This window comes from Onychostoma macrolepis, chromosome 18 (genome assembly GCF_012432095.1).
Source record: "Onychostoma macrolepis isolate SWU-2019 chromosome 18, ASM1243209v1, whole genome shotgun sequence".
Classification (NCBI taxonomy): domain Eukaryota; kingdom Metazoa; phylum Chordata; class Actinopteri; order Cypriniformes; family Cyprinidae; genus Onychostoma; species Onychostoma macrolepis.
Genome location: NC_081172.1, coordinates 11,573,173 through 11,598,667, shown reverse-complemented (window position 1 = coordinate 11,598,667; position 25,495 = coordinate 11,573,173). Strand labels below are relative to the sequence as shown.

General features: G+C 36.4%; 1 protein-coding gene across 4 annotated transcripts in view; it reads left to right on the top strand.

The window, feature by feature from the left end:
- Window positions 1-23,582, top strand: part of megf11 (multiple EGF-like-domains 11) — a 118,724-nt gene extending 95,142 nt beyond the window's left edge. For 2 of the 4 annotated variants that reach the window (XM_058752225.1, XM_058752224.1), the window contains 12 exons: window positions 790-936; window positions 3,846-3,980; window positions 8,356-8,484; window positions 9,104-9,232; window positions 9,981-10,109; window positions 10,369-10,497; window positions 11,207-11,440; window positions 13,058-13,176; window positions 15,754-15,808; window positions 19,882-19,941; window positions 20,527-20,736; window positions 22,023-23,582. In XM_058752225.1, coding sequence (XP_058608208.1) covers window positions 790-936; window positions 3,846-3,980; window positions 8,356-8,484; window positions 9,104-9,232; window positions 9,981-10,109; window positions 10,369-10,497; window positions 11,207-11,440; window positions 13,058-13,176; window positions 15,754-15,808; window positions 19,882-19,941; window positions 20,527-20,736; window positions 22,023-22,198 — 1,652 coding nt within the window. In that variant the 3' untranslated portion in view covers window positions 22,199-23,582. The remainder of the gene's footprint in view (window positions 1-789; window positions 937-3,845; window positions 3,981-8,355; window positions 8,485-9,103; window positions 9,233-9,980; window positions 10,110-10,368; window positions 10,498-11,206; window positions 11,441-13,057; window positions 13,177-15,753; window positions 15,809-19,881; window positions 19,942-20,526; window positions 20,737-22,022) is intronic. The other 2 variants (XM_058752227.1, XM_058752226.1) reach the window with 2 other exon arrangements.
- The last annotated feature ends 1,913 nt before the right edge of the window (window positions 23,583-25,495 follow it).

Below are 25,495 nucleotides of genomic sequence, written 5' to 3'. Positions count from 1 at the left end.
TCTATCTAAATTTATATGAACATATATATATTGTGTCTTTTCTATTATTTCGTTATATTACATTTTATATGCATTCTTGTATTTCTGTTATGATCTGTTTTATAGTATTCAGCATTTAGCTGTTTGTCTGCTGTGCTGGTTCTGTTGTAAGCTTGTTTGTGAGACGTGTGTCCATGTGCCTTGTTGTTTTCCTGTTTTTGTTGTAACCCCAGCATGACCAGCTAATGTCATTACATTACAACACTTTGAAACGACATTGTAGGTCTCTTCTTTATATATTTGTGTGTGTGTGTGAGTGTGTGTACTTGAGCGTGTCCCTAGTGGAACTCTACACACAAACCAGCTGAAAGAGAATGGGAGAGGAGGCTCAACCACTCGAGGGACTTGGCCCTGTTAATGAACACTCTGCACTGGCAGGGAGGCCCAGTCTGATCAAAAATACATACAGAGCACAGCACAGAGCGGCCCAGTGCTGCGGCCAAGAGATGCATGAACCTACACACACCCCACGCTTTTGAAACCAGGACTTGTGCTTTCAGAGAAGCCTGCTTGGTACTCTGTTGCTGTCCCAATAGAAAATGTGATACTAGCTTGCTATAAAAGCAGTGCCCTTAAGGTTCAAGCATCCCCCATCGCACATGTCTCTTTTCCAAACAAGCATCTGATTTATTTTGCTTTTGTTTGTTTCGCTTTCCTGCATCTATTCCCACTACTGTTTTCTGCAATAATAGCAAATATGGAATCACATGGAGAACACGCACTGATACTTCCCTCATTTGTTTTTAACAGGCATCCACTGTGACAGCATCTGCCCTCAAGGCTTCTGGGGGCCTAACTGCTCCATGACCTGCTCATGCCAGAACGGAGGCTCCTGCTCTCCTGAAGACGGAACCTGCGTGTGCGCTCCCGGCTACCGCGGGACTTCCTGCAAAAGAAGTAAGCTTCCTGTAAACTTCAGTTCTCCTTCCAGTGACACTCTTTACACAATGTCACCTTCTCAAAGCCTGTCACATAAGTGGTTTATTTGAACACACTTCAACCGAGATGATAAACAACTGGTGGGGATGAGAGGGGGTCAAGACTGTTACATCCAGACGGTGACCCTCTGGGAGTGGAGTGGGGATGGTTGAAGAGGGAAGCACTTAGTGAAGAGTCATGAACATGTGCGAGCAAATCTTTAATCACACAAGTCTTAATCACTTCAGGCCTGGATCGCTGTAGAGATGCAGTGTCCATGTGGGGCTCTCATCAGCCTCTCCATGAGGAGAAGTGTTTACTCGGCCTCTCAAGGGTCTGCTTCTTAAGACACTGTTTTGCTCTTGCTGTTTCTCTTTACCACACTGTGCCCTCAACAGATAAGCTGACTGATTGCTGGTCATTTTCAAGGATCAAATATAGTCTGTATATGGTAAAGTCAGTAATATAGCAGGAGACAGGTGAGCATCAAAAAACATGTCCTGGTTATCTATCTAACATGTTATCTGTCTAATAAACAACAGGCATTCAATAAATAGATTAATAGTCCATATTACAAATAAATATACTTGTTTATTCTGTTAATGTATACATATGTGTGTGTGTGTGTATATATATATATATATATATGTGTGTGTGTGTGTGTGTGGGTGTGTGTGTGTGTTTTTTAAAGAATTCTCTTCTGCTCACCAAGCCTGCATTTATTTGATCAAAAATACAGCAAAAGCAGTAATATTGTGAAATATTTTTACTATTTAAAATAACTGCTTTCTATTTGAAAATATTTTACAATGTAATTTATTGATGTGATCAAAACTAAATTTTCAGCATCTTGCTATCTATCTGTCATTCTGTCGTTCTGTCTGTTTTCATTGAATACATTTTTAATAAATAAAATTAGTAAATATATTTTACCTAACATTTTAGTTTTACTTTTCAGATTTTTTTTTCCTGTTCCATTATTGTCATTGAATCTCATTATATTCCCATTCTTATTTTAATAGTAAGTATTACAGCTAAAAATACTACTACTAATAATAATTTTTAAAAATAAAATAAAAACTGGAATAATCCATAAAGTTAAAAAGAAACACTGCAATACAATGTTTAAAAAAAAAATACTGCATTAATTAAAGGCAGTACAATATGTACTAACATGATGTATACAATGAATACTTCTAGGTTGCTAAATTTTATATATTATTATTTTGTTTTTTATGTTACATTGAAAGTAGATTAGGAAAATGTAGGGTTGTCAAAATGTAGGGTTGTCAAAATCTTAATATAGTTTTCTTTATGCAAAATATAATTTATTATTTGTGTCTCTTGATTTTGGGGAGAAAAATGATCTGGACATGTGTCTTGAGATTGACACAGTAAGGAGATGTGTATGCAAGTGTGTGTTCAAAGATTGCAGCAAGAAAGGAAAGGGAATGCGATTAATCTTCACCACACTGTTCGTTGTTGTACAATTATCTTAATTACAAAGGCCCACCACCCATGGTGGAAAGGTCAGCACACACTACTCTCCTGCATTACACAAAGCTACAGCAATTAAAGCGAATCAAGGCTCTAATGAAGAAAAATGACCCACAGAAGCTCCTGTCTTGGACAGAGTTGAGTGATAGAGACAGACTGAGCCCTCATGGTCTGTGAAACAATGAGCCTGACCATGAGGACGACAAAACCCTCTCATTATTTCTGCCTACATTAGTTGTACAGGTGACAGTGGCTCCGTGGTTTAGGGTTCAACGCTAGTACCTGGAAGAATGTTTCAGACCTCAAGTGGCCATAGATTGTAACATTACTGAAATGAAGTGCTAAAGTATATTTCTATACACTGCCATTCAAAACTTTGCGGTCAGTAAGATTTTCTTATGCTCATCAAGGCTGCATTTATTTGATCAAAAATACAGTAAAAAGAGTAATATTGTGAAATATTATTAGAATTTAAAATAACAGTTTTCTATTTTAATGTTTAAAAATTGTATTTATTCCTGTGATGAAAAGATGATTTTGAAATCTTTTGTAACATTAACTACTGTGACTTTAGATCAGTTGAATGCCTCCTTGCTGAATAAAAGCATATGTGACCCTAGACCACAAAACCAGTCATAAGGGTCCATTTTTTTTAAATGGAGATTTATACATCGTCTGAAAGCTGTATAAAAAAATATGCTTTCCATTGATGTATGGTTTGTTAGGATAGGACAATATTTGGATGAGATACAGCTATTTGAATCTGGAATCTGAAAAATCTAAATTTTGAGAAGATCCCCTTTAAAGTTGTGCAAAGTTCTTAGCAAGGAATATTAATAACCAAAAATTAAGTTTTGATATATTTACAGTGGGAAATTTACAAAATATCATTATGGAACATGATCTGTATTTAATATCCTGATGATTTTTGGCATAAAAGAAAAATCAATAATTTTGACGCATACAAAGTATTGTTGGCTATTGCTACAAATATACCTGTGCTACTTATGACTGGTTTTGTGGTCCAGGGTCACATATAGTAATTTATTACTATTTATTAGCAATAAAAAAAATACTGACCCAAATCTTTTGAATGGTAGAGTACATAAGGTTTTATTTTAGTGAATAACAGGACAAAGATATTGATGTTTCTAAATGTTATGTAATAATGTGAACTGCTTTGTACAGTATTTTTGTAGCTACAGTTGCCTGTATGTTTGCTAAGTCCTTCAATCTAATAATACATATTTGTATTCATATTTTCCTTTTATTAAGTGTCTAATCTCTAATTTGTTTTTTCTTGCTTTCCCACTTTATCTTTCCTTCCAAATCTCTGTTGTCTTTTCTGTTTTATTCCTCTCCTCCCCTTGCTGTCCTTTCCCCCGTGACAGTTTGCCCTCCTGGTTTCTATGGGCACCGCTGTAGCCAGTCATGCCCACAGTGTGTGCATAGCACAGGGCCGTGCCACCACGTCACGGGTCACTGTGAGTGTCTGGCCGGCTTCTTCGGCTCGCTTTGCAACCAAGGCAAGTAGCTCTCATTCCTTGCCCTCTGTTTCTCTACTTTCTCTCTCTATTTTTCTCTCCTTCTCACCCACGGACCTCACTACAGATCCTTGGAGGCTAGTTGTGCTTGGAGAGAGGTACGAGAGAAGTATGGTCACATCACTGTCCAACTACCTTTACTATAATTACAGTATTTTTCAATCGGAAGCACACTATGACTGAATCAATGCACTAAGGCATCCATTTCTCCTGATAATGTGCCAGAAATACGCCGTTTCTGCAAAACTGTTGACACATTCTTGTTGCTAACACACAATTTGCACTTTTTTGCTTTTTGCACAACTCTCAGGGGCCAATGTGAAAATGTTTCTGGCCAGCTGATGTAAATGTTGCTGTCAATAATTATAATGCCTTGAAAACTTTTTTTGGGTATTGAACAGTGTTGTCGCAAATTCTGCTGGTTTAAACTTGTCACCAATGTAACGTCGTCTAACTGGCTGACATAGATTAACACAAGTTTTGTCGAGATTGTGGGAATGACTTATAGTTACAGTCTTGGAAAAATCAGGAAAAAGTCAAGTTACAAGCTAGTTATTGTTTTGCAGCAACAGTGCGTTAATGAATTATAGTTGTTGTGGAGTTTTACTTATAGTTGTATATATATTTATCTTTTCTTTTCTTTTTTTTAATAATAATACTAATTTTAGTATTATTTTTTGTAAATTTCTAAACTTAAAATATTATATTTATCTTTTTGTAATTATCAGTATCATTAAAAGAAAACATTTACTGGTACATTTAAAATGTCTATAAAAATACATTGCTCATAATAAAATCATTTATTATCATTTTTGTGGTGGGGCTAGTGAAAATTTTGGCAGAGAAAATCTAGCTGAAGATTTTTTCCTCACATTTTAAAAATGCATGATTCAGACCCATATAAGCAGGTGACTCGTCTTCTGGAAGCAATTCACACAAACTGTAATGACATCAAAGGTCTTTCCTTCTAGTTGCTACTTCTCCTGCTGATGAACCAGAGCGAACCAGAATCGATTGTTATGTAGATGAAATTATGCGGCTGGATTGTGCACTCTTTAGGAAGCATAAATGGATAGACACTGCCATTTATTGTTGCATTTTGATTGGTACGTAATGACGATATTGCAGTTCTGTTGGAGATCATATACATAAATGATGCACATAAATAGCAGTTTACCCCTCTCAACCTACCTGTCACTGAAATGAGCTGTACTCGACCCGCATGGCATGTTATGCCATTCTGTGTGTGTGCGCACTGCCATTGGCAACATGCCCATCCGCAGAACGCCACGCTGACTCTGCGGCTCCGCCGTACTGAAAATAATTGGCATTATCACTGACACTCTGACAAATAACCTTCAGAGGAAATCTGAATATTGCTGAGTTCATTCTTCTGAGCGAGACAAACACTGAAGAGTCAGGTCGATATCACCGCTTTCCATTTTTGTTGAGCTCCTGTGGAAAACCAGAGACAGTGTAGAGACAATAATTTGTTAATTTCCACTAATATACTTCATGCTTAGAAAATTTACGTCTAGGAGGTCTATAATACCTGGAGAGAGCTATGCGTTAACATTCCCATTCAGCTGTGCTGCTTATGGATAACCCCCTCCCTGAGAAGTGCGCAGTTTTGAAATCTGCCATCTCTGGCTGATGGCAAAACATCTACTGTAATATAATGACATATCTGCGCATATGTTGCTTGAAAAACTAATTTATTTCATCAGAAAGCATGGCAACCTTCGATTGGCTGTCGATGGAGAAAGATGCAATGAAAATGTCATTGTTATGAGTAGGGTTTGACCAGAATAAACCCTGCATATACTTTTTTAAGGGATCGTTTCTCTACTGTAATTTTCACTTTTTAAAAGTTTTTCAAATGAAGCTCCTCACTGTCCGAAGAGAGCGCTGTAAATATTCACTCTATGTTGACTGTTATATACAAGTATACATAGTTACGGGATTCTGAGTGAAGTTTCAGGTCAGTGAGGCAGATTTCAAGGCAGACTCAAACTAATAAACCCTAACACTCACTTCCCACTCCACAGCACCCAACTGAGACGTCCAGATGAAATATAGATAAGACCATCTCATAATAATTAACCAGTCTTTTCATGAATTAAGGAAAGGCAGTATGAATATATAGAATTCACTTTCATTGCTTTCAGAGCCGTCTTGTGAATAAATATTTTATATGTTAAAGCAAAAGTAGGAAAAGGTTCGAGAAAAGGCTTGTTTTAATTTGTCCAGATCATAATTACTGGAAGAAAGGCAGGCCTCGCGGGGATCGTGGCTAGCCCACATACCTACTTTTTTGTAGTTTGGTCTATGCCGGCGTCCTCCGATGTCTTGAGCCCACGTTCACCCATCTCAGAACGAGCTAATGAACTTCAGCTAGTCACAGTTGGAATGAAACGGAGCTCGTGACATGAGGGGGCCACTAACTAATAAGAGGAAGCTTTTGAGTTAGTTGAAAGAGTTTGCACAAAATGAGAAGAATGTGGACATGTAATTATTAAAAGCCAGTGGCACAAAGATTTAGTTTCAGCTTCACCTCAGTGGACGAACTGTCTGATTGCAACATCTGACTCTGTTGTGTGGCCATATTTCAACTCTCATGAGAAGATGAAGACTTCTATGTCTTCCAAAAGGGACGCATCCCATTGTGTGTACCTTGCTGTGAACTCACCTAAACTAGAAGATAGAGAGGAGTGAAAAACATGATGGGCTTTAAACTAAACCGAAAATTTCTAATTGAGGCAAGTGTCAGAGCATGGTGAAATATTCATTTTATTAAAAATGTACACAAGCTCTATTTTTAATTTCGTAGTACATCAGTCGACCCTATTCTTGACGGTGCCGAGCAAAGCTGGCAAAGATGGATAATTGGACAGTGTGACAGAAGCACATGTTTGAAGGGTGATTCAGCTTTGAAGTGCACACAGACATGACTTACAATCACTCCCGCATGTCACTCTGGTTTATCATCAGTTACTACTCATGCAGAACTATTATAGAACATACAATAACGCATTATGATCTTTGAAAAGTTTTAAAGGTGAATTGCAAGATATACATACAGTAAAGTTTAATTGAGACACTATAATTACCTTAACCTAAAAAGAAATATTATTAATTATTAATATTATATAGAAATATTTATATAAATATTCTATTTATATAAAAATAGAAATATTATTTAAAGGTGCCATAGAATGGAAAACTGTATTTACCTTGGCATAGTTGAATAATAACAGTTTTGTACATAGAAATGACATACCGTGAGCCTCAAACACCATTGTTTCCTCCTTCTTATGTAAATCTCGTGAATAAAAAAGACCACTGAAAAATAGGCGAATCAGAACATAACACCGACTGTGACATAACAGTCGGGATCACTAATAGTTACGCTCCCAACATTTGCATAACGTATACCAGCCCATGTTCTAGGCCAGCCTCCAGCCAAACTATCAGAAGTTCGGCAGATCATGGAAATAAATGTTACAGTATAATTACCCAACGATATAACTGCGTGAGAAAGTATTGAAATATATTTTCCCGGTGTTTCCTTCCTGCTACTGAAATGAGCCGCACTGTGAAACAGCCAATCAGAGCAGAGCTCAACATTATTATTCATGACCCTTCCAAATAAGCCAATTTTCCACAATTCCACTAAAATATTAAGTAGCCCAACCATTTTTAACATTGATCATAATAAAAAAGGTTTCTTAAACAACAAATCAGTAAATTATGTGACACTAAACACTGGAGCAATGACTGCTGAAAATTCAGCTTTGCCATTGCAGGAATAAATGAAAAAAAATCAAAAATAAATGAAATAGATTTTGAGACACATTAAAATAAAAAATATTACAATTTTAATTAATATATTAAAATCCAGTACAAAACAGTAATATTATGAAATATTATATAATTAAAAATACTGTTATATAATTAAAAATACTTTTGTACTGGATTTTTAATCAAATAAATGCAGCCTTGGTGAATATTAGAGCATTTTGTCGTTTCGTAAGAATGGTTGACAGGGGTGGGGCTGTATTAGAGTTTGGGAAATAATCATTATTAGTTTTCATCATTTCAATCTTAAATTGTTTAGTGCCGCTGCTGACACACTTCACCTTCATTTCACTGAAAGCAAAAGCTATTTCAGAAGGATATGTAATTTGAATGCAAATATTTAACTCGAAAACACAATAACATTATTGTGAACTAAGATCAGTGTTCGGAGGAGTGAAATCATTGTTAGCGTCCTCCAGATATGCTGTGATTACCATTGAATGAATGACTCACGGGTTTAAGTGTTGTGTCTGTGTTATGTCTGTTTTTGTCCCATCAGTGTGTCCCAGTGGCAAATACGGGAAAGCCTGTGCTGAGATCTGCGTGTGCACTAACAATGGCACCTGCAACCCCATTGACGGCTCTTGCCAATGTTTCCCAGGCTGGACTGGAGACGACTGTTCACAGAGTATGAAGCAATTTGTCCTTCTCTTTGTTTGCATTTTCAGTTTCACTTTCTTTTATTGTGCTTTTTCCTACTGCTCTTTCCCATCCATTTTCAGCCATTTGTCTTTCATGGACGTCTCATGTCATAGTGCCACGTAATAAATCATGACCACGTCCATTTTTCTTTGCCAAATACTCCACAAGACCAAAAATTTTGTCAATAAATTACTTGATAGCACACTCTCAATAATTTACGCAGCGCAAGAGAGCGGCAATATGAAATAGAGACGAGAGCAACAATGTCCCGGAGAATTTATTGCTCGCCCTCGCGCCCCCCTCCCCTCTCGCGCTGTTAATCTAACACTGTTTGCTGTAAGTGAAGGGGTGAGGACTGGCTGAGGGATTTCAATTATTAATTCCAAACAGTGATCATTTCAGCTTATACTGCAGCTATGCCCCTCATTTCGATGTGATTTCCTCTTTATTTTGGCTCTACCACATTTTATTTGCAAAACATGCAAATTTTACATCAAATGCATTATTTTGTATACGTTGTCAATTAGGGGCGTGTAAATGTGCGTTTGGATGCGTGTTTTACACATGTGTGTTAGTCTTCATTTGACGTGTCTCTGGCTCCTCAGTTTGTCCCATAGGCCAGTGGGGCCCTGACTGCTTGAACTCATGTAACTGTCACAACGGAGCCCAATGTAGTGCCTACGACGGAGAGTGCAGGTGCAGCCTGGGCTGGACCGGCCTCTACTGCACGCAGCGTGAGTCTCCCTCACACACAAGTACACACACATTCACAGTTATTAAATGTACAAACAAGCCAGTATTATACACATGCAAACACTCTCTCCCGGACACGTAATGAACATAAAGTGACACAGTGACATCTGTTGGCAGTATTTCAGAACTGCACCAGGGAGATATGAAATCTCATGATGTTATGATGCCACTGAGTGGTCCTTAATAATAAATGCACATTTTTTCACGTCAGTCATTTAACTCATTATGTGACCTTGCTCAAGGCTGAAATCAAAAACCATCAACATCACGCCTACAAAAAAAACTGAATCCATCTTACATCCATTACGTCAATCATTTCTTGATCCCTCCTCTGCTGCCACTCTGTTTGAAACTTTTTTTTTATGACGGCAGTGATATAAACTCTTTCTTGAGGAGTGATGAAATCAGTTTGTGTTTTGCTGCAATGTTTGCTCCAGTAGGCTTGTTATCTTTGGTGGCCAGACTGTCTTTGCGTGTTTGTGTGTTTATGTACTGTACGTGTGTTTGTCTACGAATTGCTATTAGTGTACGAGGCCGTCGTGAAAGGGGAAACACTGTCATGCTAATATAATTCAATTAGGTACATGTTATAATAACAAATTTTGGTCATTTGTGGAATTCGAATGTCGAGGCTTCTCTTTCACTCTGGGTTCCTGTTGCTGGCGCCATCAGCGTACACCAACTGTGTTGTAGGTTAATGTGATGTAGCAGGATATCTCTTTCCTTCAGGCTGTCCCTCAGGGTTTTATGGGCGAGACTGTGCAGAGATGTGCCGCTGTCAAAATGGAGCTGACTGTGATCATATCACTGGCCAGTGTGCCTGTCGGACTGGCTTTATTGGGACCAACTGTGAACAGAGTGAGTGTTGTAGCCTCCTTAAGAGTGTGTGTGTTCTTGTGTTAGGGGGTTGTGAGAATGTCAATTCGAAAGAGACGTTTAGCAGCCCTGATGATGATGATGATGGTGGTGATTGATGATCTGTGTGTGTGTGTGTGTGTGTGTGTGTGACTGTGCTCCTCATCCACCATCCCAGGCAGTCAATCACAACATGTTTCTGAGTGTTTTGTTTGGCTCGGGGTGTTTGGTTAATTGTGTTGGTGTATGTGATTTTATACAGAGTGTCCTGCCGGGACGTTTGGCTATGGCTGTCAGCAGCTGTGTGAATGTATGAACAACGCCACCTGCGACTATGTGACCGGAACGTGCTACTGCAGCCCGGGATACAAAGGAATCCGCTGTGACCAGGGTAACGCATGCTTTCTTTGTTTGTTTTTTTTTTCATCTGGGATGGGGAAAAAAACCTATGGAAAAATCCCATAGGTTTATACTGAATGAAAGAACCTGATATGTTTTAGAGTTGGGCACCTTAGTAACCACATAGCAAGGCGCTAGCAACCACCTAGAACACTGTAGCATCCACATAGCGACACACTAACAAACACTCAGACCCTTAGCAACCAAATAACAGCACAGTAACAACCACTCAAATCCTTAGCAACTACATAGCAGCACACTAACAACCAGTCAGACTCTTAGCAACTACATAGCAACACTAACAACAGTCAGACCCTTAGCAACTACATAACAACACATTAACAGCTGCTCAGACCCTTAGCAACTACATAGCAACACATTAACAACTGCTCAGACCCTTAGCAACTACAAAGCAACACACTAACAACCAGTCAGACCCTTAGCAACCACATAGAAGACCATGGGAACTGCATAACTACATATTATCAACTACTCAGAAACTGCATAGTAATGCACTGGCAGCCACCCAGACCACTGCATGATGCGCCACTCACGTTTTCCTCACAAAATATAAAAATCTTGATTATTGTAGTTTTTGTTGTGTCTGTTCTCATACAAGAGATTAGCATGCATATGAATTCTATTGTACCTGTACTTTTGGGAATGAAGAACCTGATCTATAATCATATTCTGTGTCCTAGCGGCTCTAGTGATGGAGGAGCTGAACCCTTACACTAAGATCAGTCCTTCTCTGGGTTCAGAGCGGCAGTCCGCAGGCGCTGTGATGGGCATCATCTTCCTGCTGCTGATCATCATGGCCATGCTCAGCTTGTTTGTTTGGTTCAGGCAGAGACAGAGAGACAAAGGCCAGGAAATGCCCAGTGTCTCGTACACCCCAGCCCTGCGTGTCACCAACACTGACTACTCCCTCTCTGGTGAGAACTTCCTTTGAGACTAATCATCAAATATTGAGTAAGCTACTATGAACAACTTCAGATGCTCCATGAATGTTTTTACAAGTATGACTTATATAATTCATATTTTTGAAAGGTTCAGTAACTGGAAGTAAAAGCAACAGTTTCAGCACTGTATTATGGTTATCACAGTGCTACCACACTTTTCATATGCTGATAACTAGGGCTGGGCGATATGCCCAAAAAAATTATCACACAAATTTTTTTCATATCAGAATTATCAGAATTATCGCATTTCAAATATTTATTTCTGTCAAGTTTAACAGCATATTTTTTCTCCTAAGTGAAAGTTGTAGAGACCAGACCGTTAATTATAGTTTTAAACTACTCTTTATGGTCAGTACATGACAAACACTTCACATTTTTAATTCTTTACGCTTTTCCAGTTATTTTTCCTTAACAAAATAAATATCTTATAAGAAAAATTACTTTCTTAGTTTCTGCATGTTCTAATGAGTGATACTGTTTCAAAGCATAAAACAGGTTTGTTTTACCAGACTTTGATGACATTATATCTTCAGCACAGTTTGCAGTGCAGGCTTAAAGATTAATAATAATTCAATCAATCAATAATAACAACAACAACTTTTTTGTCTCATAGAAATGCACATTTGACAGTAGCTTGAGTAGTAGTAGCAACTTGAAATAGGATGCAGATGTAAATTTATGTTCATTATCAAAAACAGTAACATCTGCAAAAATGGCAACACCTTGATTTTTATATAGTGTTATATGGTGTAATTATTCTGACTGTTTAAATTTTATTCAAATTAACCATTGTTCTTCCATAGTATCATACATTTAGATCATGATAAAACCACACATATAGCACCTCAATACCATGGTAAAAATATAACTGTATGGTTTCTAGGTGTTTGTATGAAAAACAGTAGTCTAAATACATTTAGTATAAATGCACAAACACTATATATCCCACATTTCTGCCACAAAACCATAGTGCAGTTAGTGTTACTACAGTACATCCATGGTAAATTATGGCGATTTGTAGATTGAAAATCCTTCAGACTGTCTCGTTGGGCATAGTGATTCTGCTGTTCATCAACGCTGTTTCATTTGTGTTCTTCGCTCAATTCAGGCACTTTACAGGGTCTCACAGCACTGTTTAGTGCGCACGTGACCAAGACTCATCAGCGAGTAAACGTATCTGCTCTAGTAAGCTCACGCTGCGCTACCGTTTGAACTTTGAACTGAGTGAATAAATGGTCCATGTGGCGCACATCAAATGAGTAGCACTATTTTGTTATGCTTTTGACGCATAAACATTATATTGAACATTTAACAAACTCTTGTTATTGTTTTATCGGGGAAAATTATATCACAATAATTATCGTTATCGATTTATCGCCCAGCCCTACTAAAATAGTACCCTACTATTTTTGATGATGTGGCTATAAATGGCTTGACCAATTCCATTAAGTATCACGAATTTCAGTCTTCACTCTTCTACTCTGTTATTGCAGGAACAGAATGTCATGCATTATCAGACAGGAGTTTAGTAAACTTGTACACTGTGGTATGTAGAAGTTGTGAATACTTTTGCCTTGCTCTCTCTCTTAGAAACGTCTCAGAGCAGCAGCGGTGGCCAGTGCTTCTCCAATCCCAGCTACCACACTGTGGCACAATGCAACATCTCCTCCTCCATCACAAACAACCTGGACGGCACTCTCACTCTTAAGGTGAGGACAGAGACATATTTGCATGACACCAGAAGTTTCCATTCTTGAGGTCACAACTCCATGAAGGTTCAACAGATAAACTATTTTTTTCAAGCATCATTTTTATGGCCATAGTAGCTGCTCGTGCTTAGAGTATTACATAAAAAACATGCTACGACATGAGCCCTTTTTTTAAAAGAAATTAATACTTTTTTTAACAAGGATGCATTTAAAGGGTTAGTTCACTCAAAAATGAAAATTAGCCTGTGTTTTACTCACCCTCAAGGCATCCTAGGTGTATATGACTTTCTTCTTTCAGACGAATCCAATCGGAGTTATATTAAAAATGGTCCTGGCTCTTCTAAGCTCTATGATTGCAGTGGGCGGGTGTTTCTGTTCAACAGTCCAAAAGACGTCAAATAAAGTGCGTGCATCCATAATAAAACATGCCTCACATGGCTCGAACCCAGAGTACCCCCCCTACAGGTTAGGACAGGAATAGTTGTAAGTGTGAAGAAGGGGTGGCGGAGGGTTGCTGAAAAACGGTCAAGGAACAGAGGTAAGTCTGCTGTGAATATATACACACCTCTTATCTTTTTAACTGGGTTGATTACTGATTACTGTGCTCCTCTCATGTTAATTAGGTTAATTATCTGAACGTGCTCCTCCCGAACTTTGTTAATAAAACACAATTTGTAAGAAAAATATCCATATTTCAAATGCAATAAACACTTTTCTCTCACTTCCGAATCTGTCGTACGTGGGAGCTGTTCTGGCGGTTGACGTAGGATGTATGCGTTTTGCGCACACGCCTCTGAGATATGCTAGTCTCGTGAGTTTGTTTACAGGAGCAAAGGAAGCAAAGTTTCCTTACTTTAGCAAAGGAAAACCAGTCCTCTTGGCTTATATCGAAATCCTCCGACATTTTTCTTTACAAATCCTCGGTTTGTACTTCTAATTCATGACCTGTATTTTGTTTTGTTTTCTCTCCGTGTTCGTCACTAATCACGCTATGCCGACGTCCTACCTCATCCGCCGGAACGGCTTCCGCATACCACAGTTAAATGAAGTGAGACAGAAGTGTTTGTTACGTTTAAAATATGGATATTTTTCTTACAAAAATGCATGGATTCACTACAGAAGGCCTCGAAGCCGTGTGAGGCACATTTTATTAGCCAGGACCATTTTTAATATAACTCCAATTGGATTCGTCTGAAAGAAGAAAGTCATATACACCTAGGATACCTCAAGGGTGAGTAAAACACAGGCTAATTTTCATTTTTGGGAGAACTAACCCTTTAATAAATCAAAATTGACAGTAAAGACATCTATAATGCTTCAAAGATTTCTGTTTCAAATAAATGCTGTTCTGTTTCCACAAAATATATTAAGAAGCACAGCTGTTTTCAGCATTGATAATCCTAAAAGATATTTCTTTAGCACCAAATTTCATATTAGAATGATTTCTCAAGGATCATGTGAAACTAAAGACTGAAATAATAGCTGCTGAAAATTCAGTTTTGCCATCACGTTAATTTCATTTGAAAATATATTAAAATAGAAAACAGTATTGTAAAATAATATTTTACAATAATATTTTTTTAAATCAAATAAATGCAACCTTGGTGAGCCTAACAGACAAAAAAATGTTTTTTCATGTTTCAAAAACATAAAACTTTTTAAATGGTAGTGGAGTGGACATTAGTGGACTTTTTTTTTTAACTCTATTTTAATTATTTTTGTTCTAGAACCACTATGAACAATACAGAATAGAAAACTATATACTGTTACAGAATACAATTTCCCCACCCCAATATGTATCCTTAAAAAAAAACTAAATAAGCAACTAAAATGCATTTAAAATAATAATAAAGAAATAAATAGTAAAATAAATAAATACAAAATGTTTACATATACAAGTTGAATAAAATAAAATAAAATAATGCACCCTAAAACAAATATGATTTCAAATTAGTCATCACATCCCACTTTATCTGCCTATTAACAAATTGAACAAAAAGGGACCATGTGTTTTTAAAAACCTCTGCTTTACCTCTAGTTGCATATGTTAATTTTTCAAGAGCAAGATTATAAGTCATCTCTTGAGTCCACTGTGAAAGGACAGGTCCTTAAATGTTTTTCCATACTAAAGTGATTACACGTTTGGCTTGTAATAAACTAAAATCTATAAGCTTCCGTATGTTTGCGTTTACAGAAACACTCCCAGGATATATATGCAATAAACATAGTTTATGTTCCAAAGGGATTTTTTATCCAGTCATTTCAACATTAGACAGGATTAGTACCAATAAAGGCTGACCAAACAATGTGATATAGTTACGACAATAAAGTCAATAACAATAAAATCGACTCTTGTTGTTATTCTTAAAAATATAATTTTCTAGTTAGGTAATCATGCTTGTGAGATAAATTTTATAGCTTGATTCTGAATTAATTCAATTGGTGTGGCACTGCAAGAACTTTAGAACATAAAAAAGGGTCGTGGACCAAAAAAAGGTCACAAATCCGTTTCATCAAGGCTATCAGGGCAATGATCTTTCATTGTCTTTGATGTTTTTTGTCTTTTTTCCCTTTTAGAAAGGAGACAGGAACAGTTCAGAATGGAGAGCGTACTGCAATCTCAATGACCTGGGTCAGTGTCCTCACTTAATTTCTTATCTCACCCCCTATTCAAACCATCTTCTATCTGTTCCCGTCAGACAAAGCCTGAAAAGTACTCATGCAATTTGTAATGGATCAGATATATCGTTCTTTTCTCCGCTCAACCTATTCCGCAAAACAAATAAGACATTTGTTTTCCATTGAAGCACCAGAGAATTAAACTACTTACTCATTCCTGGGGGTTGTAACGAACAGCAGACGGCGCTTCTGGCACCGGAGCAAGACCTTCGCCTGCTGTGTTTTTAATAAGCCCTTTCTTTAGGTGGCACACATGCATGCTGGAAGGTCAGACTTTGCCTATATTATCCAAGGTCACTCAGACTAGGGGGGAGAGAGTTCATTACCTCTCTGACTTCCCATCTCAAGCCACCTCACCCCATTATGTCTACCTGCAGGTCTGCTGATAAGGCTTCGGCAGAGCATGCAAGGCCTCAGAGACTCTGGTTGGAGGTTGGGTATTTCAATCATGTTCTGTTGCAAGCCCATAGAGGAAGTGAAATAGGGCCAGTGACCACAAGTTCAAAGTGGGACAGTGATTTCATCCTTTAACATGAAGTTTTCCTGATTTCTGATCGCAGTTGTTAACTTCTAGATGACAACCTGTTTATAAATGGAAAGTTATTTCAAAGCCTGGGCCACATTGTTACATTTTGATGAAGATTACAATGACATTGTCTTCTTGATGAATCGTTTACTATAAGACAAAGGGATCTATGTGAGTAAATGAGAACAGTTCAAGGACAGAACAAATTCTCCTTTTCTTTAAACAGACTAAACTACGTCACATTTGTATAGAGGAAAAAACCCAACCGAACAGTGAGTGTACACTGAAACTCCACTGCTGTCATGTCACCATGGAGACTATTCACAGAGAAAATCCAAATTAATATTGCACTGGCTTTATCAGAGTGGGGTGGGTGTTTTTTGTGAGCATTTTCATTTATAGATCTTTGTCACCCTAAAGGCATGTCAGTATCTCAGGGTAGTCAGCTGAGAAACGTGATTTAGAGATGTGATTTAGTTAAAGGTTAACTCATAATACTCATTAGAGTGACAAAGCTGGGGAAGAGCTAAGAGCTTGACTTTGCTTTTATATGTATATATGCAGGCGTTCCTGTGTTGTCTTTTTATCTTGCTTACCTGCCTTCCTATCTGTGTTTTCTGTTAACGATATTTTGTTGGTGCTTTAGATTCACCATTAAGCCAAAAAATCCAACAGTAAAGTGTAGTCTACAAAGGTGTTTATAGTAGAATGTAATATTGGTTGGAGACAACATGAGGAAATGTTGGCATTTGTGCTAGAAATTGTACTATCAATATATGGAAAAATATATATGTAAAATTTAAATTAAATAAATTTTAAATATATATATATATATATACATGTACAGTGTATATGTATGTATATGTGTGTGTGTGTGTGTGTGTGTATATATATATATATATATATATATATATATATATATTTAAAATATATATATGTACAGTGTATATGTATGTATGTATGTATATGTGTATATATATATATATAATATATATAAATCCCCATTTCCACCATTTCCGTAGAAATATATTCTTTGGTTTTTCTCATTGTGATGGATGATTAAGGGAATTTGGGCTTTGTTTCCCCTCCTATTTATATTTCTGTGAAACAGGAAGCCATGGCTGGATAATTTCATGTTCATAATCACGCTGGTGTGCTCAAAATTGTGAATTTGAATGGAAATATATTTCAGATATATTTTACTCGTAAGAATTTCTAGGGGTACCAGTAATTGTGTCCAACATGTACAGTGGTATGCCAAAGTTTGGGCACCCCTGTAAATTTTCATGATTTTCCTTTATAAATCATTGGTTGTCTGGATAAGAAATTTCAGTTAAATATATCATATAGGAGACAAACACAGTGATATTTGAGAAGTGAAATAAAGTTTATATGATTTATGGAAAGTGTGCAAGAATTATTTAAACAAAATTAGGCATGTGCATAAATTAAGGCACCCTTGTCATTTTATTGATTTCAATACCTTTAGCACTGATTATTAGAACTCAAAATTGGTTTGGTAACCTCAGTGACCCTTGACCTCCATACACAGGTGAATCCAATCATGAGAAAGTATTTAAAGGAGGCCAATTGTAAGTGTTTCTCCTCTTTGCATCTTCTCTAAAGAGTGGCAACATGGGAGCCTCAAAACAACTCTCAGATGACCTGAAAACAATGGTTGTTGAACATCATGGTTTAGGGGAAGGATACAGAAAGCTGTCTCAGAGATTTAAGCTCTCAGTTTCAACTGTGAGGAACATTGTGAGGAATTGGAAGACCAGAGGCACAGTTCTAGTTAAGGCCCGAAGTGGCAGACCAAGAAAAATCTCAGATAAGCAGAGGCGCAGGATGGTGAGAACAGTCACCGTCAACCCACAGACCAGCTCCAAAGACCTACAACATCATCTTGCTGCAGATGGTGTCACTGTGCATCGTTCAACTATTCAGCGCACTTTACACAAGGAGATGCTGTATGGACGAGTAATGCGGAAAAAGCCTTTTCTCTGCACACGCCACAAACGGTGTCGCTTGAGGTATGCTAAAGCACATTTGGACAAGCCAGCTTCATTTTGGAATAAGGTGCTGTGGACTGATGAAACTAAAATAGAGTTATTTGGGCAAAACAAGGGCGTTATGCATGGCGGAAAACAACACAGCATTCCAAGAAAAACACTTGCTACCTACAGTAAAATGTGGTGGCGGTTCCATCATGCTGTGGGGCTGTGTGGCCAGTGCAGGGACTGGGAATCTTGTTAAAGTTGAGGGTCGCATGGATTCCACTCAATATCAGCAGATTCTGGAGAACAATGTCCAGGAATCAGTGACAAAGTTGAAGTTGCGCCGGGGCTGGATCTTTCAACAAGACAACGACCCTAAACACTGCTCAAAATCTACTAAGGCATTCATGCAGAGGAACAAGTACAACGTTCTGGAATGGCCATCTCAGTCCCCAGACCTGAATATTATTGAAAATTTGTGGTGTGATTTAAAGCGGGCTGTCCATGCTCGGAAACCATCAAATCTGAACTGAACTGGAGATGTTTTGTAAAGAAGAATGGTCCAAAATACCTTCTGCCAGAATCCAGACTCTAATTGGAAGCTATAGAAAGTGTTTAGAGGCTGTTATTTCTGCAAAAGGAGGATGCACAAAATATTGAGTTAATTTTTCTTTTGTGGTGCCTAAATTTATGCACATGCCTAATTTTGTTTAAATAATTCTTGCACACTTTCCATAAATCATATAAACTTTATTTCACTTCTCAAATATCACTGTGTTTGTCTCCTATATGATATATTTAACTGAAATTTCTTATCCAGACAACCAATGATTTATAAAGGAAAATCATGAAAATTTACAGGGGTGCCCAAACTTTGGCATACCACTGTATATGAGAAAAACATTTATTTCATAATGATATTTCCCCCCATTTTAAATTCTTATTCTGCAATGAAAGCTTAGATTTTTGTGAATTTTTTAAATAAAAGATCAAAAGGATTAACAATGCACATTTTTCACAGCCTTCTTTGATCATATTTACCAAGGGTACCAACAATTCTGACCACGTGTGTATATACTGTGTATATATATATATATATATATATATATTAGAATGATTTCTGTAGGATTATGTGACACTAAAGACTGTACTAATAGCTGCAGTTTGAGCTTTGCATCATAGGAATAAATTACATTTTAAAATAAATTAAAATAGTTATTTTTGTGACAAATAATATTATAATATAATATTATTATTGTGATAATATTTCACAGTATTATTTTTTTACTGTTTTTTGATCAAACAAATAAAGCCTCTGTGAGCACAAGAGACTATATACTGTATAGGAATATTTTACAACATGCTGTTTGATTGATAGTGCAGCTTATCCGTTCCCATCACTGTCATTTTGACATTTCTGTGGAGATTTTGCATTACTGATGTTTATCATCGGGTATTTATACTGTTGTTGAATCATGAATGTGTGTTCATGTACTTCATTAGGAGTATCGAGAGGAGACACACTCACACTGAGGGACAACAAAACCACTCGAATGGCCAAAGGTAATAACTCTAATAGACATCTGCTCTTGTAATAAGAATAAACCAAACTATACACAAGAGGTCCTTTCACATTTTTGCTATGGTCCACTGTGTTCTCTCAGTAAATCAAGAATGACTTTCGAAGATTATTCAAGTCAGTGAAGTGATACAATATAGAGATCATGCTGACCTGGATGTGCATGTGCCTCGTTCACAAATACACTGTAGTCAGTTGTGCCATCACTGCTTTCGTTCTACAGAGCACAACTTAATCTCATCCTCTATGTTTCCGGATGATGTACATAAGTAATACAAATCTTTTACACAAACTCTTCTTCAGCTACATTAGTTCTTAGCTGCTGTAACAAGATTTTCCAGTGCCGTCTAACCGGATTTCACTGTGAAAATCTACCCTGGGATGCTGTTTCTAAACAGTACATCATGGAAAAGTGCTTATTTTGCATCTTTTACTAGAGATTGTCTTGAACGTAACTTCATTTTCCTATAGTTCTTCGTACAAATAATAACATTTATTAAATTTTTGTCTCTCCCAGAGGATGATGTGAAATTAATATGTGAGTAATATCTCTTCTGTAATGTGTGTAGATTACATAAAGGCCTCCATGTGTAGCTCCAGCTCGTGCTCCCTAAATAGTGAGAATCCGTACGCCACCATCCGAGATCCGCCCGGCCTGGCCTGCAAGCACACTGAAAGCAGCTACGTGGAGATGAAGTCACCTGCTCACAGAGACCTGACCTTCTGCTCCAGCACTAGCACAACCCTGACCACGGCCAGCAGGAACGTCTATGACGTGGGTGAGTCTCATGAATGCAGATGGGGACTTACTTCTTATAGAAAGTCTCTAAGCACAACATTGTTGTTAGTACAATGTTGCCATATGGAAACACTGTCCTTCACTTTCTCACTGATTAGAACAACAAACTGCATTGTAATTCCTATAGGAAATAGATATTCAGGGATTTTGCATTGTTGTTCACAGATCAACTTTGTCCAAATAGTTATGAAAATATCTATGTTGTCATGTGTCATTCATAAATAAATGACAAAAGAGAAATTACTACGGCGTAGCTCAGAACAATAGGCTTATTAATTCATAAATAAAAAAGACTATTATTCTGAGCTGTGAAGTTATACTTTCATTTTTTATATATATATATATAATTTGTACTTCAATATTCAGGTGTATGTTTACTTTTTATTTTATTTATAAAGAAAATAAATTTGTATGTGTAGATGTTATAATATTATTAGAAAATATTAATTTTGAAGTGTACTTAAAAAGAAAGTCTAAATGTTGCCATATGCAATACACAGTATAAATAAAATAAATGCGTACATAAATATATTAATATATATTTACATTTTATATATATTTTGTATACTTCATGTCATGTTCATGTTGTTTTTTATATATTATTATATTATTAATTAATATTTTGAATTAGCTTTTATTTTTATTTGTCCAGTTGTCTTCATACATTGTTTTAATACTTGTCAGTTTTATTTTTATTTCTAAATAGCTTTAATTAGTTTTTATTTCAGTTTTAGTAATTTTATAACTTATTTCAAAACATAATTTATATTTATATTTTATTTCAGCTTTTTTCAATTACCAAAATTATTTGAATAGTTTTAGTTTTAGTTAACAATAACAACACTGCTGTCAATTTAAAATATCTAAAATAACATATATTGAAATATATATATATATAAAGTATATTTCTGCTTTGTTTTTAAGCATTAATAATGAAAGAGACCTGATATTAAAATATAAATGATAATTCACCAATTTTTATTTTTAAATGTTTGAATGTGTCAATTTATTATCAACTTATTTAAAAAAAAAAAAAAAAGTTATTTAAAGGAAAAGTTGTTTGACCATTTTCAGTTGCCATATGGCAGTATTCAATCCCATTATATTTTCCCCAATTTATGTAAAAATATCTAATGAGAAAGATAAAAAAAAAATCTTTAGAATATAATCTACTGCATACCAGAGACAGAGCTACAGTTTGATTTAAAGATTCAGAGAGAGTTTGAGAAATCGAGCCGCTCACCCCTCGCCACCCTTCTTCCTCAGAACCGACAGTGAGTGTTCTTCAAGGACCCAACGGCCTGGCGACCGGATTCTCACAGAGTCCTTATGACCTCCCGCGGAACAGCCACATTCCCAGCCACTACGACATCCTGCCAATGCGCCACAGCCCAACACACACCCCACCCCCTCCAGAGAGCCCCCCGAGCTCCCTGCTGTAGTGTCCAGTCCTGCCCAGCCCAAGAACACAGACTCAAGGACCTCGTTTTTAAAATCTCTCTTCTCATCAACAACCGTTCAAGTACAGATGCATGACATACCGGACATGACACAGGAGAAGACCGTATTCCTCTTTGAGGATTGTGGGAAATGGACTGTACATCAAAACAAGAACAGATTTGGACACCAGCGATTATTCACCATCCCTCTCAGTGGCGTTTTATAACAAGCTGTGCATATAAAATCAGGTGTAAAAAAGCATTCTTTGTTTATAGGTCTATGAAAAGACTTTTAGAGGGAATAAAGGAGAAACATACGATATGTTGAATCTTACAAACTAGAGCTCTGCACACTGGAACTGATAATCAATGCGATTCAATGATCTAGAACTTTTCATTTGGAGTTGGCATCGATCTTGAAAACGAGAGCCAGGGGTGACCATGAAGGGGCAATACTCTTTTTTTTTTTTTTTTTTGCCCCCCAAAAAAGTCTGGACTTCAAGGCATTGGTGACAAAGCATGGTTTCAATAAGAAATAATGAGACTTCTTATTGCGTAAACAGTGAGAACCGATCATTTATCTACCGCTTATAAACCTACCGAGAAATATTTATAAAGGTTTATGAGGAGAGCCTGGGTCAACATGAGCTACACTGCTCATTTGTGTAACAACCTGGTGCTTTCTACTGTACATAGGAGTTTATGACTGTTGCTATCATTTATTTGGGTGTGTATGTTTTATGAACGTGGGATTAAGTTGACACTTTTCAAAGCTATCATGTTTAGTTTTTCTTCTTTGTATGTTTACATTTTTAAAACATCTGTTAGGGTTTTTAATTTGTGGTTCTGTATTTATGATGTTTATTTATACCTCGTTTGTGCAAGTGATGTTTTTCTTTGTAGTGTAAAAGGTAAACATATTTAAACGGGAAAAAAGTAGCATGAACAAATGATGATAACCATAGTGACCAATTATTTTCATGTGCTTGTGCTATTTGTGCACAGTATTAATATATAAAGTCGACATTATATGTTAGCTCTTATGTCATAATAGACTCCATGACAAGACGAGACCTCATACGTGTCCTGAAAAGTTTAGTATAAATAGACTTGGAGACGTGTCCCATTCCTTGTGTTTTGGTTTGTTTGATGACTACAGCTTGGCAGCTTTGATTTGAGTTTTGTTCTGAAGTAGCTGCATTCCCATATAATAGCAATAACATAGTGACAATCATTCATAAATAAAAGAAAAAAAAATGCATTTCATCAATGCTACCAGCTCTACAGATCAATAGTGGCTGCTCTCACACTTTTAAGATTTGTTCCAGAATAATCTGTTTATTTAATTTTTTTTGTTTAATTGCTGCTTGATTTTATTTATTTTTTGTAAAAATATATACAGTGCTTATATATATATATATATATATATATATATATATATATAATTTATTATTATTATTATTTTATTTTTTAATTTTTTTTATAATTTAACAATGTTAAATGTAATCTGAAATCAATATCCTCTTTTATACTGTACATTATAATGTGATGCCTAAATTCGCTTGTAGCATTTTAAAATACGGATTCATGTTTTTAGTGTTTTATTTTTAATTCATTTAGAAAACGCATGATTTTAATATCGGCCAACCATTATGAAAATAATTATTGCCACATCTGTACTGAACATTATCTGTTACATGTAAGTTCTCCTTTTGAATAAACCAACTACTTTTACTAAGTTAAGAAATTAGGACATAGTGGTCTTGCCCTAAGGAACTGAAATAAAATATACCAACAAAATAAGGAATAAAGTAACACAGAACATAGCAGCAGTGGTTAATGAGGTAAAAAAAAAAAAAACTTACATGACAACTCTGAGCTTTTAAAGAAAAGTTAAAGGAATAGTTAACCCAAAAAATAAAAATTTGCTTCAAATTTACTCACCCTCAGGCCATACGAGATGTAGATGATTGTTTTTCTTTATGAAAACAGATTTGGAGAAATTTAGCATTACATCCTCTGCAGTGAATGGGTGCCGTCAGAATGACAAACAGCTGATAAAACATCACAATGATAAACAAGTAATCCATAAGAGTCCAGTCCATCAATGAATGTCTTGTGAAGTGAAAAGCTAAGTGTTTGCAAGAAACAAATCCATCATTGTGGTGTTTTTAATGTCAACCCTGTTGCTTTCAACTAAAATATGAGTCTTCTATCTATAATATTGCTTTCTCCAGTGGAAAAGTCATCTCATCTGAAGCACTGGGGCCTGTACCATAAAGCCGGTTTAGCTGGCTAGCCAGGTAAGTTTCAGTTTAGTTTGCACCAATCCTGGGTTTTAGGTACCATGAAAGTGGCTTGGCTTTTATCTGCGTTCATTGCCATAGTAACTTACAGTCTTACACTGCACAGCTAAACTGCTCTGGGGCAAATCTCAAACTGAAATTGGACCAATCAGATGTGAGCAAAGTGACACGTCTGACACAAAAAAGTCTCTCCCCCAGTTTCTCTTGCTCCAAATTAAAGGTCACTAGTACAAAAAAAAAAAATTGTCTGGCCAAAACCAAAAATGTAGTTATTTTATATGATTTATATTATTATTAGTTCATTACACACAAGCAAGTTTAGTTTAACAGTTATAATAAATCATTTATTTTAAATGAATACAGATCGTATATAATATAAATAAGCTGTAGAATCAATACATAACGCTTTAAAAATGACTAAGTTACATGACCTTACATGTTCGAGTCTCTATTGCTGTATATTTCCAACTACATAAACTAACTTACGTTTCACTTGTGACTGCACTGATAAAGCAAGATCATTTCTTTTATTTGTCCTCTTTCATGAACAAGTACTTTTTCCCATTGTAAGTGCATTTAAATTCATCATATTCTTCAATCTCTTAACCTTTAACCAAGGCTCGTGATTGGCTGTTCGCCACTGATGTCACACATTCATGTACACATGCTCAGGATCAAAGCTGGAGTTGACAAAGAAAGTTGATTATGGGCCAGATTGGAGTGGTTTGGTTGTCAACTCGAAACGAATCCTGTAACTCTGAATTTGTTCATCTACCATCACGGTGCAGGCCCCTGGTTACATGTGAAAACAGATCCTAACAAATATGTTGGTGGATTTTGACTTCACTGGAGGAAGCATCGTTATGGATTATGGATGTTATTTTGGCCAGAGGAGATAAAGTCATCTATATCTTGGATAGCCTGAGGGTGCATTTTCATTTTTAGGTAAACTATTACTTCAAACACACAAAAAAAAAAACAGTATAAGCCAAAC